The sequence below is a fragment of the Zingiber officinale genome, chromosome 4A, assembly GCF_018446385.1.
Source record: "Zingiber officinale cultivar Zhangliang chromosome 4A, Zo_v1.1, whole genome shotgun sequence".
In the NCBI taxonomy this organism is placed as follows: domain Eukaryota; kingdom Viridiplantae; phylum Streptophyta; class Magnoliopsida; order Zingiberales; family Zingiberaceae; genus Zingiber; species Zingiber officinale.
In genome coordinates, this window is record NC_055992.1 from 45595920 (window position 1) to 45609971 (window position 14052).

The following is a 14052-nucleotide window of genomic DNA, read 5'->3' on the forward strand; positions in this document are numbered from 1 at the left end:
AATTACTCTCTTCTTATATAACTACTAGAGTTAAACAGAGGATGAGACAAGAAGACCTCTCCGCCTATTCATGTATTTGGGTAGCCAAATTTCTTAGGTTGTGATACATCAAGCAAGCAAATAGAAAGTCATATTTCCATCAGGATTTAAATCTCAAGTTACCTCTTCTATGCTGACTCCTAGTAAACTTAATAAAATGGTTGGACATCTACACCAAAAGAGAAATCTCAAAAATGACCAACACGTTAGGAGAGTGCCAATAATACTAAGATATAGCCATAGAAGGAAACAATGACCAAAGGAGGCCTGTTTTGTTGTTCGAAGTATCATAGGTTTAAATGAGTGAAGAAACCAGTTACTTCCAAGAGGAGACAATCAAGCACACACTTGTGAATTACTTCCACGGTCACCATGATCATCGGACATCCTGCAGTGCCCTTGCAAAGTCCTCGTCGTTTTCAAATTCCGCTGGATCTAAATCGGGGTCGTTGGCATCGAAGGCGTCCTCTCCATAGTCATTGCCCTCGATGCTCTCTCCCTCCTCAATTACAAGGTTTGGTTCATCTTCCACGCCTTCCCCATCTTCCTCCTCCTCTTCCTCCTCCTCATAATCATAGATTCCAGCGTCAGAACTCTCGTAATTGCTGCCATCCACGCTGTTCATACTCAGCATCGCGTACGCCCTCTCCTGCACAAGCAAACCAACCTCAAGACATTCCACATGGGGACATATGATCAAAGAGTACACGAGAAGGTGCGATAGATCGTCGGACGGATTGCCTGTTCCTGGAGAGCGCGAGAGAGGGCGAGGTCGGCATCGACCTGGCTGAGGCGGCGGGGCGGTATAAAATACGGCAACCAAATAATATTTAAATAATAAAGTTATTTGATAAATAATTTTATTGAAAATTTTAAGAATTTTTAAAAATTTTTTGAAAATTAATTGAAGGTCGTATGAGGTAAGTTAAAGGGATTAATTATCGGGCCAAGAAAAAGTCTGTTTAAGTTAAACGAGGAAATGTTTAATTTCTTTAATTTTTTTTTTTTTTTTTTTTTGTTTTTCCCGTGCCCTATATCTCCTCTCGCCGAAAACCTCTACCCCGATTCTTCTTCACCTCGCGACGCCGCCTTCCCCCTCCGCCGGACCTCTTCCTCCCCGAGCCGCACGTCGCTTGATCTCCTCACGCGGGCGGCAGCCGCTGAGCAATGGTCGCCTCTCCTCCTCTGTCGAGCTTCATCCGCCGACCTCGGCTCCTCACGCGAGCACCAAAGCCGCGGCTCTTCCTCCCTCGCACAAGCACCCTCGTCGCCAGCCATAGGGTTCTAGTCGGAGAGGAAGCTGTGGACACCGAGATTGGGTAAGGCATTTATAGTTTCGGGATGTTGGATCTGTAGATCGAGGTTTTGAGTTTCGCGTGGTTGACGATGCAGCGCTGTGTTTTGTGTTGGTTTCTCGAGTTTTCTTCAGATCTGGTGGTGTTGTTTCGGGTTCTTGGAGGATTATACTCAAGTTTTCTTGGATTTGGTTTATGTTCTATGTGATGGATTCTCGGTGTTGGTGTTGTACTGTTGCAATCTTGGCTTCTCGAATTGTTAGGTCTCGGTACGAATTTCTGGAGGTGCACTGATCTAGAATTTTTGATGTGTTAGGAGTTGTGTATTACATATCTGTCTTCAGCATTCTTGACTTATAGCTTTTTAAACCTAGAATTGGAGTTTGCTAGGTGAATTAGGTATGGATTTTCGGTTGGGTGGTATGTTAAATGAATGACCTAGTTCTTTTAGGTATTCACGGTTATTCATTGTTAGCATGACAGATTAAGCATGATTTAAATTGTCCCCTTAAGAATGTCCAATCTGGATGGTCCAAATGAATCCTTTAAATGTAGATCGGGTTAATGGTATCATGACCAAATTGTTTTGCATTGCATCACAATTTCTTGAGTAGCAATAGGTGTTCTCTGTTTTACCTGTTAATTATTGTAAGTAACTGTTGTCCAGCACATAAGTGACATAGAGTAACTTACCTCAGGGTATGATTAAGGTTTTGGATTTCTTCATTGTGGGCTTAGCTGTAGGCTTATCTGATACCAATTGTTAGGACCAAAAAGGAGTTTAGATATTCTAATTCGTATGAAGTTAGTTAAACTTGTTATGTTGACGCAGGGCTTTGATTGAGGCGAGCGTCGTGACGAAGGAGGTATTGGATTCAGACTACGTTTTGAGGCGGGTACTTCTTGCTTTGTTTTCTTTTAGTACTTTGACCTTAGTGCATGAATTATTTTGGATAAGGTCTGTTTACCTTGATTCCACTTTTATTTTTCCTGCGCTTGATACTTCCACGCAATCTTTGAGAAATTCGTTTCCATATCTATACAGTTTCTTGTTGTTGTCCATGATCAGTAGCAGATAATAGATACCATGTTTGTATGATTTGACTGTTGCTATTTATGTACGATGTTGAGCATGCTGGCTTCATGTAGCATACATGTTTCTGCTTATATATATATATGATGACTGTTGCATTGGTCGCATCATGTCATTGCATGCATGCCGCATCCTCGGCCACTCGTGAGAGTGGTAGCTGGAGTTGATGCCGCTTGTCCGTCGTGCCGCACTCGGCCACTCGTGTGAGTGGTAACTGGAGTACGAGCAGCAGGGACCCCGTCGCAGATGTAGCTAGTTAGCTACTATGCAACTGTCCCCTCGGCCATTCGTGTGTCACTGACCCGGCCTCTCGACCATACAGGGGTCATGGTGCGGAGAGGTGGGCGGGAGTGACCATCCGTGCATACGCTGTTATTATATTTGCTATGATTGTTGCTGTTTATATATGTTGTTATTGCTTATTTACAGCTGTCGTTCACATATGCTATTATACTTACTTGTGTTAGATATATTCTCATTGTAAATGTTTAGTCATTGGATATTTGTATATACCTTGCTTATTACCTCTATAGTTATGAGCAGTACTGTAGCAGATTAGTATCAGTTCTGACCTACTATACCTAGCATAGGATATGGTTTCAGGTATGAGCATTTATTTTGGTTCTATTGTAGTATCTGCTATTCCTCTTATGAGACTGTATCCTCTTGGCCCAATTTCTATTTGTACATTATGTTCATGCACTATCTTTCTTTACCCGCTGAGTTCCAATACTCACCACCTCGCAAAATGGTTTTCTTTCGCCAGGTAACAGGTAGATGAGTTATGAATGCTTGGAGAGATGTCGGCTGCCAGTCACACGTCACACTCGAGGATAGTTTTCTTGTTTTGTTTTAGTATTGTTTGGATGGTATGTTGATTTTGTGTATTTTGCTTTTCAATGAGTCGATGTGAATTTTTTGGAGTCTAGTCTGGTGGTTGCAGATATTTTTGTTAGTGCCGTTGTTAGTTTTACGTTCGTATTATTTTGTGTCTTCCGCTGTGCATGTTTCCAGTCATGTGGGTTGTTGTTAACTGTGTGATTGTTTTTATTCATTTATGTCCAGCCAGGTTGGCTGTGTATATTAACTGCGTGGTTATGTTATTTCTAATTTGCATATATATTCCAGCCGAGTGTGGCTGAGGTATACTTTGTATGTAGTAATGCTTCAGGTTGTCACTCGTATAGGGGAGATGTTGCCGAAATTTCTTCAGACAGGGACCCCCCCGGTTGTCACTCCGATGGGGGCTGCGCATCTCCGACCGACTGGGAAAAGATTGAAGGTGGATTAGGGTTATGACTGTCTATTGCCATGGTGGGTTTGCTACCGGCGCCGCTTTCTTCCGCGTTCTGCATCGTCACGGTGCGACGACGAGACAGAAGAAAAAAACTCAATAGATATGAAGCAGTGATTTAAATGTTTATAAGGGTAAATATTTAAAGGACATGGCGTTCTTTTTTATTAATTCTTTGAATTCGCTCCGGTTCAATTTGATCACCTGTCATTAGACGAAACTCGAGTCGAAACGAATTCAAGGGATTAAAACTCAGGTTTGATGATGGAAATGGAGAATAGGTGGAGTGTGAAGGTGCACCAGAGATCTTGTGATCCATTTTTTATTAATTAGAAGATGATTTATAATATAATTATAATTGGATTATGATCATAATTTAATTATAATTGATTGTAATCTTTTTATATTCACCTTCTCATTCAAATTATAATTTGGGTTAAATTATATTTTGGATTATGATGAATAATCAGAAGTCGGTTATGGACGGATAGCCGGATTGTCAAACGTCAAGTGAGAGCGGCCTCTGACCATCTATCTAAATTTAAACTATAACTTAAATAGAAAAATAAATTTAAAAGAAATTATAATATAATTATGATTGAATTATGATCATGATTAACTATAATTATATTGTATATAATGATTTTGATCTACTGAAAATATCTAACTAGAGGCGTTCATGACTGATGATCGGAGTCAGAATTTGGATGACTGGATATGTGGTTTTTATGATCATATCAAATATAATTAATTTTGATAATCCGATGATCGGAGGGTTTCTGACCATCGCATTCCCGATCCAGATAAATCGATTTTGTCATTTACTAATTTAGATTTCTGGCACCTAGAACCGTGCTAGTTGACCAAAAAGTCAAAAAAAATGACTTATCGAAATAAATTCTAAGTAGATAAGTTTAATTTAAATCCTTTTAAGTTGATTCTGTTAATGAAAGTTTAAATTTAAGTACCTAAAAAGAATTATAAAATAATTTTTTGAAATAATTTTTAAAATATTTTTGAAAGGTCCCATACTTATTTCCAACATAAGTGCATCACTGTCTATGAGACAAAAGACTTCAATAGATTGGTCACTTAGTGAAGTTTTTAATTTGTTTATGAAAAGTATGTTTCAATAAATTATTGACTTTAAGTGATTGTTTGGATCTAGACTCAGTACATTTAATCCTAATATATTTATGAGATACGATGATATTTTTATGATAATCTAGTTGTCTGGGCTTTCGATTCAATTTAATCTTAGAAGTAGACGATCCAACCACATAGATCAATCATCAGATAAATTTAAAAAATGTGAGCAAGCCCTCACCTAGTAATCAACATCCTAGATTTTTCATCCCATAAGAGAAAATTATCTTACAGTACATCATAGCTAGGATTTAAACTGTGAATACTTAAAAAACTAATTAAATCTCTTGTCATTGGACCATAATTCGGGGGGCAATGACTAACTAAATCTATAAGTGCATACAGTCTACGATAAATTATAAGTTAAGTTCATTTCTAATTAAAGAAACTATAGTAATTAACATGCGAAAGAGTCTAATATAAGTTTCATCCTAGTTGATGTAAAAATATACAATTAAGTTGCACTGCACAATCCCCATACATTGGAGGCTATTTGTCAAATAGTTTCTAACTCCTAGGTTTGAATATGAGTTGCCATGAGTTGAAACTACAGAAGAATTCGAGCTAGCATGGGTTGAATTAATGATATAAACATGTTGATTAAAAAGAATTTCTTCGTACTTGATTAACTAAGTATAATTTAGGAATCCAAGTCATTTTACATTTAGCGTGGTTATGCCCATTTCTACTCAACAAAGACAAGTATGAAGCATGATTTTTATCTTGATCTAAACCCAAGTTTGGTCATTACATAGCTTATTAAGACACAAACATCATGTTTAAATACTTGGATTATAACATGATTTTGCTCAACATTAACTTCAACTCGTCAACTTTGTTTTAAAGTTGAAATTCTCTTCCTCAAGTTTTGATACTTGAGTTAATGTTCTATCTTGAATCTCCTTAGTTAATAAGTCAAAGTTAGTCTTCTCCTTAAAGTCTTTAATATCCTTAAAAAGAGACTTGACTTTAGACTTGTATTTAGCTAATGACTTAGTTAAATAAGTGATGGCAAAGTATAACTTTTTGATTTAAGGGCTCATTAGTGGGCTCATCTGAGTCACTAACCAAACCTTGACTTGACTATGATGTTGACTCAAAATCGGGTTTGAATTTGAATATGGATGCTTCTTTGGTTGCCACTAGGTTTACTTGATTTGAGTCGAAGACTCATCCCAAGTAGCTTTCAATGTCTTTTTTTTTTTCTTTTTTTTTTTCCTAATTCTTGTAGAAGAGGACAATCCGCCTTAAAGTATCCTTTTTGCACTCGAGACACTGAGAATATAAATTTGATCCTTGTTTGGATCTCCTTCTTTATGATCTTTTGGAGAACTTTTTTCAAATCATCCTCTTAACGATATTTGCAACTTCTAAAGATAGATCATCTTCGTCAATTAAAGGTTCAGACTCGAACTTTGATTCGGTCTTCTCTTTGGGTTTAGGTTTTGACTTAAACTTTGGCTTTACTTCAACTCCATCAATCGTACTTACAATCAAAGTTATATCTTTCTCCTTTCAAATAAAGTTAGTTTGTTCATACAATCCAAAGTCACAAAGGAATTCATCTAACTTAATTAAAGACAAATCCTTAGACACTTTCCACCACAGATGCTCATAAGATTTTCCTTGGAAATGCTTTTAATGCATACATTATCAAGTCGTGATTATCGACTTGTTATCCAATTACGTGAATTCGGTTGAGAATTATTGGTGTAGGAAGTACCAGACGATCAAACCTGTATTTTGATAATGGAAAATGATTCTAAAGTTAAGATGTCTTGTTGTCTAATAAGGTTGATTGAGCTTACAGGAAAGTCCTAAGTTGTCTTAGGCAAAAGTCCTAATGGATTATAGGCAGGTGGAAAACCCTAGGGGTGGTAACCCTAGGTCCTAGGGGGTGGTAATTTTAGGTGATAAAGAGTCCTAGCTGCGGTTAGACAGGTGGAAAATCCTAGGGATGGTAACCCTAGGTCGTAGAGGGTGACAACCCTAGGTGAAAAGTCTTGACGGGTCAAGCGTTTCGGGCAAAATCCTAGAGTTGGGGACTCTAGGTTGAAATCCTAGTGGTCACGGGACTAGGTGAAAGTCTGAACGGGTCATGGAGCGAACGTCCAGCATGAAGACCGAAAGTCTCGGGCGCTGAGCAAAAGTCCAGTCAATCTGGAGGATCGACCTGACAACAGGTAACTTCTCCTGAGAGGAGTAGGTGAGGACGTGTTCCCCTGTGAGGGAACAGTAGACGTCAGTTCGACCTAGGTTTTCAGAGGAAATCTGAAGTCAGAACTGGACAGTCTGAAAGCTGTCAAGAGTTGTTTTACTTAATTAATTATTATTTGTTTAACTCTATTTTACAGGAGACTAACACTTTATTGCAGGGTTAGATTCGACCTTTATCGATCGACCGAACGTCTGGATCGGTCGACCAAATCCCAGTATAGCAGGATCATATTTTCAGAGATCAGACCAAGTTCGACCGAGGGATCGGTCGATCGAACCTCGAGATCGATTGACCGAACCGAGGATAAGCGGTGATGTGGTTGAACTGAGTTGATCAGACCAGATGAGCTGGGGATCGGTCGATCGAACGGCGGGATCAATCGACCAAATGAAGAAACTCTATCTGAGCAGCAAAACCGAGATTGGAAGATTGACCGATTCATATGGTATCAGTCAACCAAACCTGAGGATCGGTCGACCGATCCGGGTCAAGCCAAGACTTGATCCCGAGATCAGGGGATATGGATCAAGTTTGAGGAGGCTATAAAAAGGGGTCTCGGCTAGCACTTTAAGACAACCAAAAAGCAGACTACTTGCGCTCATGTGTGCTGCGACAAAACGCTTCAACAATGCTCAACTGCTACGCTGACAATTGACGTTTCTTTCAACATCTTTGTATTGTCGATAACTTAGTTTTAATATTGCAATTGTAATTGATCTTGTAAAGATTTCTTGAGCTTACAGTGATTGTCCATCAAAAGCACTCTTACATGTGGGCCTTGGAGTATGAGTTGCCACAGGCTTCGAATGTAAAATATGATACCCCAAATAAAAATTTAATAATAAGATTTAATAGGAGAATAACCTTAACAAAATTTTTAAGAATTTTTAGAAATTTTTTGGGAATTTTTCGGAGCTCGTAGGGAATCAATTATTGGATTAGGGGAAAGCCTGTTTAAGCTACCTATTTAAATGAGGAAATGTTCAATTTCTTTAAATATTTATATTTCTTTTCCTTTTATTTATATTTCCTTTTATTTTAAGTTCCCCCGATGCCGACCCCTTGTCGTTTCCTTCTCCTCTTCCCCGAGCTCTTCCTCTTCCCCAACCCAACACCGCCTCGCATCGCTTCCCCTTCTCCACGAGTACAAAATTCGAGCCCTCTTTCCCTTCTTCGTCTGACTCCTGCCACCCTTCCCTCACACGATCTTTCTTCCCCGACTCATCGCCAGCACCAATCGTCGGCTTGTCCTCGTGCTCTAGCTTCCCCTGTCGACGCTGACTACTGCCTGGCACCGTCGACACCATGGATCCACCATCAGTGTGTCGTGCCTTAGCACCGGTGCCAATCCAACACACTCTTCTTGAGTCGTGCCCTAGTGATGTTGTCGCTCTTCTTTGCCTTGGATCGGCATCACAGTAGCCACTGTCGATCCTCCCTCTGTTAGTTAGAGCCCTAGAGCCAATCATTTGATGATTGTATGGACTCATTGTATCATATTCTTGTATATTAATAAAGGCATTTGGATTTTGGTTATTATACTTACTTGTATTGGTGCCAAATAAACTAAGTATAATAATGTCCTTGAGTAGATGGTTCTCACCTATATCAATCGGTTAGTTGAACCGATAGTGAGATGATATAGGGAACACTACTCTTAATCATTCCTAGTCGAGTATTAACATTCAGGGACAATGTTAATACAATAAGACTAGCATGTAGGTCAACTCGATGACTTGATCTCACAAGTTATGGATATAGAGATATCAAGTTGACACATGGGTATACATTAGAGAATGTATACTGAATGACCCGCCATGAGAAAGTATCATGGATCGTTATATGAGTGTCATATACTTTCTCATGTGGCTATTAGTATGACTACTAGTCCTTAGACCTGAAGTCACCATAGATCCCTACATAAGGAGTTATGTACTTTGGTTTCGTCAAACGTCACCCGTAACTGGGTGGACTATAAAGACGATTACTGGGTATATAACAAATTATGCAGAGGGATGTGAGTGATGTAGATGTGATCTATCCCTCCTATATGACGGGAGAGACATCGGTATTCTTGATAGAGTGAGACCACGAAGTGCATGGCCAGGCCCAAATGAGTCAATATGGGATATTGAGCTCATTTGATTTAGTGAGTCTACTTGGAGTTCAAGATTTAGATTGGTCAGAGGATGACACGGTCTATGCCTCACATTGATCAATCTAGATGTCTAGGATAGAAGGACACTTGTCATATATTGTGAAGAGTCACAATTAGTAGTCACAAGGTGATGTCGGATCTCGACATTCTTGTAACTTGGGTAGTAATGATGTGTTGCTAGATACGCTCATTACTTATGCTCCTAAATGGGTTTAGGGCATTGCCAACGTTACAAGAACCTATAGGGTCACACACTAAGGACAATTAGATGGAGATTTGATTTATATGATGAACCAAGAGGATTAGATTCATTTGATGAATCAAATTGGATTAAAAGTAATCCTAATTGGGCTAATTGAGTTGGACTCAAGTTGATTCAAGTATTCAATGAGTCTAATTTAGATTATGACTTATTAAATCAATTTAATTTAATGAATTAGATTCATTATATTAAGTTGGCTCGAATCAAATGGTTGGATTAGATCAACCATGGTAGAGATTGTGTCAAGTTTGACTTGACTTGAGAAGGAAGACCAAAGGTCAATTTTGACTTGACTTTTTGTCACCTCATTGGTGAGTTGGCATTAGGTGGACCAATAATGATGTTCCACATCATCATGGTGTGCCACCTCATGGGAGTTACATACCCATTCTCTTTTAATGAGGCATTAAATGAGAAATGGGGGTTACTCTTGGAGAGGTGGCCGACCACTTTAGTGAGGGAAAAGAAATGAATTTTTCATTGAAGCCTCATTCACTCCTTTCTTCTTCCTCAAGCTCTCCCTCTCCCTCTCCTCCTTGCTTGGCCGAATCTTACCAAGGTGCTAGCACACCTTTGTGTGAGGTTTTCTCCATCTACGTGTCCGTGTGGATACTTCTAGAGGACCGACGCTTGACGGTCTAGAGATCCGGCAATTCCTTGGACGAGCGGGACCGCGAAAGGGCACGCTTCAAGGTATACTTCTTAACACATAGATCTAGGAGTAGATCTAGATATTTAAAACCTCGTACTCGTAATTTTCGTTCGGTTTTCCTTGCACGGATCTACGGCTTTGGGTGATTCGGGGTTTCCGCGACGCGAAAAGCGGTTTTCGCGGCCCGAAGAACCCAACAGTGGTATCAGAGCCACGTGCAAGGCTTGTACGAGTTTAATTTTTGGTTTTATGAAAACTAAACCTTCTGTGATTTTCTGTAAAAATTTAGTTTTTATGTTTTTATGGGTAATTTTTCCGTAGAAGCGAAGCACAAGTATCTCGGCACTTGTAGGCTTCGGCTACCGGGAAGTTTTTCCTTAAACGGCTTCGTTTTGCCCCAAATCCGTTTGGGACAGCGGGCTTGGGTGCCATTAGATCGCAAAGGAGCAACTCACGATGGTTAGATCGTGGGTAGGGGTACTGCCCCTAACCCCGCAAGGGGATTTGCTCCGCGATTGCACCCGAAATCGCTAAAAACGAACCTGCCGGGAAGATTTTTCCGAAACGGCAATGTCTCGACCCAAATCGTTTTAGGACAGCGAGTTTGGGCGCTGTTGGATCGCAAAGGAACCCTTGCGATGGTTAGATCGCGGGTAGGAGCGCTGCCCCTGGCCCCGCAAGGGGATCCGTTCCGCGATTGCGCCGGAAACCGCTAAACGGGACCGCCGGGAAATTTTACTCTTAAAAATTGTAAAAAAATTAATTTTAAAATTATAGAAAATTATGAAAAATATATAATTTTGAATTATATATTAATTTTGTGATAGTCATGGCCCAAAAACCCAATATGATTGGATTGTGTTGTAATTCATAATACGGCCTGCGTGCCGTTATGTGTTTGCGCGTGTTGTATGTTTTTATTTTTCGCGACCTACGCGTCGTGCCTTTCTCATATATTCTGGTTGTAAATTAGATTTAGACTCGAATGTAACTCGAGTTTCAAATTGTAATGTACAAATTGGAGCGGTGGAGGGTCCACACGAGACGGAGTTTCGAGGCGGGCACGAGCAACACAAGGTGGTCAAAGGGAGGAGCTTGGAGAAGCTGTTGACCCTAGGTTGACCATTCGATCTTCTCATTGGCTTGAGAGGATCGTAGTAGAGCCATGACTAAATCACAAATAGATTAATTAGTTAATTGCTTATGTATATGATGCATGTTTAATAAGTAATTAATTAATTAGTGCCTTACGATTAGATTAGATCTAAGTCGTGCACATGATGCACCCTTGCGATTAGAGTAGATTTAAGTCGTGCACAAGATGCATATTTTTCGATTAGATTAGATCTCGATCGAACCAACTCTAAATGCCTAACCGTGCCGTGATACCTATCACTACCTCGATCACATGTATTGTTGAATCTGGCAAAGCAGAGCAATACATATTATCTTGGTAGGGTACGGAGGGACAATCTTGGTCCCGCCTATCAACGCATGGGTGAATACAAACTCAATTAGATTGAGTATTCCTAGTTGCTCGGTTAGATCGAGTCAACTATAGGCATTCTTCCAACGGTTGGAAAAGATAGGTCAAAATCACATCTATATTAACTCTCGGGCGTATTAGCCAAAGCTAACTCGAGTTTTAATATAAATGCGGATATTGATTTTATAAACAAGAGTTGCATAGAGATGTAATTGGTAATCGTTACCTACCGATCATACTAAGTCTTGGACGTATTAGCCAAAGCTAACTCAAGGGTTAGTATGATGTGGATCTTGCCCCACATGAATTATAGAATTCAGTGGGAGCATCATTTAGTTAAAGACCTAATTAAATGATTAAGAATATGATATTTATTTCTGTAAATTTTCTGTTGTAGATAACCATGACGTCGAACACGAATTCCTTCTCCCTGCGATCTGTCCTTGAGAAGGACAAGCTCAACGGAGTGAATTTCCTGAACTGGTACAGGAACTTGAGAATAGTTCTCACCCAGGAACGTAAACTGTACATTCTGGAGCAGCCCATTCCGGAGGCTCCTCCTGCCAATTCCCCGCGAGCAGACAAAGATGCTTACAAGAAGCATCAAGATGATGCATTAGATGTGTCCTGTCTAATGCTCGCGACCATGAACTCTGAGCTTCAGAAGCAACACGAGTTGATGGGCGCTTACGATATGGTTGAGCATCTTCGCCAACTATATCAGGGACAAGCGAGGCATGAGAGATTTGAGATCTCTAAGGCACTGTTTCAGTGCAAGATGTCAGACGGGGCTCCCGTAGGTCCTTATGTACTCAAGATGATTGGGTACATAGAGAACTTACAATGACTGGGGTTCCCACTTGGCCAAGAGCTGCCACTGACTTAATCTTGCAATCCTTACCAGATAGCTATAGTCAATTCGTTCTGAACTATAACATGAACGAGATTGACAAGCCACTGCCCGAGCTCTTTAGTATGTTACGAACTGCTGAGGTTAACCTTAAGAAGGTTAAGCCCATTCTGATGGTCCAGAAGCATAAGGGCAAAGGCAAGCCCAAAGGCAAGGGAAAGTCCCAAGCCAAGAGCAAAGGCAAGGCACTGAAGCCTAAAGGAGGGGTCGCCAAGGATGCTACCTGCTTCCACTGCGGTCAGACCGGGCACTGGAAGAGGAACTGCAAGGTATACTTGGAGGATCTTAAGAAGAAGCGAAGTGAGACTTCCACTTCAGGTATATATGTTATAGAAGTCAATCTATCTATTTCTACATCATTGGTATTAGATACTGGATGTGCTTCTCACATTTGTACTGATGTGCAGGCGCTGAGAAATAGCAGGGCATTGACAAAGGGCGAGGTGGACCTACGAGTAGGCAATGGAGCACGGGTTGCTGCTGTTACTGTAGGGACTTACTTTCTATCTCTGCCCTCTGGGCTTGTACTAGAGTTAGTCGATTGTTGTTATGTGCCTGCATTAACTAAGAACATTATATCAGTTTCTTGTTTGGACAAGAAAGGTTTCTCGTTTACTATAAAGAACAAATGTTGTTCCGTCTACTTAAACGATATGTTCTATTGTAGTGCACCTCTGATAAACAGACTCTATATTCTAGACCTTGAAAGCCCTATCTATAACGTAAATACCAAGAGGTTCAAGTCTAATAACATGAACCAAACCTACCTTTGGCACTGTCGCTTAGGTCATATAAATGACAAGCGCTTATCCCAACTCCATAAGGATGGTTTGTTGGACTCATTTGATTTTGAATCATATGAGATATGCGAGTCATGCCTACGAGGCAAGATGACCAAGACTCCCTTTAGTGGGCACAGCGAGAGAGCAACTGATTTGTTAGGACTCATACATAGTGATGTATGTGTCCCTTTCAATGTTGCTGCTAGAGGCAGTTATAGGTACTTCATCACATTTACTGATGATTTCAGTAGATATGGTTATGTGTACTTGATGACACATAAGTCTAAATCCTTTGAAAAGTTCAAAGAATTCAAGAATGAAGTACAGAACCAGCTTGGCAAGAGTATTAAGATACTTCGATCAGATCGAGGTGGAGAATACCTTAGCCATGAGTTTCGTGACTACCTAGCTGAGTGTGGGATTCTATCCCAACTCACTCCTCCTGGAACACCACAGTGGAATGGTGTATCCGAAAGGAGGAATCGTACCCTATTAGATATGGTATGATCTATGATGAGTCACACATATCTTCCGACATATCTATGGGGATATGCTCTAGACACAGCAACTTTCATTCTCAACCGAGTTCCATCCAAGGTCGTGATAAAGACACCATATAGGATATGGACTGGGAGAGATGCCCAGGTGTCTTTCATGAGAATTTGGGGTTGTGAGGCTTACGTTAGATGTCAAGTCTCAGACAAATTAGGACCCAAA

The 14052-nt window shown here is 40.2% G+C and overlaps 1 protein-coding gene across 1 annotated transcript; it reads right to left on the bottom strand.

Annotated features, from left to right (window-relative positions):
- Positions 1-264: 264 nt before the first annotated feature.
- On the bottom strand, positions 265-852 carry LOC121973281 (major centromere autoantigen B-like). Its single transcript, XM_042524811.1, has one exon. The coding sequence runs from the start codon at positions 671-673 to the stop codon at positions 416-418; it is 258 nt and encodes an 85-aa protein (XP_042380745.1). The 5' UTR covers positions 674-852; the 3' UTR covers positions 265-415.
- Positions 853-14052: the final 13200 nt, after the last annotated feature.

Bases quoted from the DNA above. Each gene is read 5' to 3' on its own strand.
- LOC121973281 (XM_042524811.1), bottom strand. From the start codon at position 673: ATGCTGAGTATGAACAGCGTGGATGGCAGCAATTACGAGAGTTCTGAC.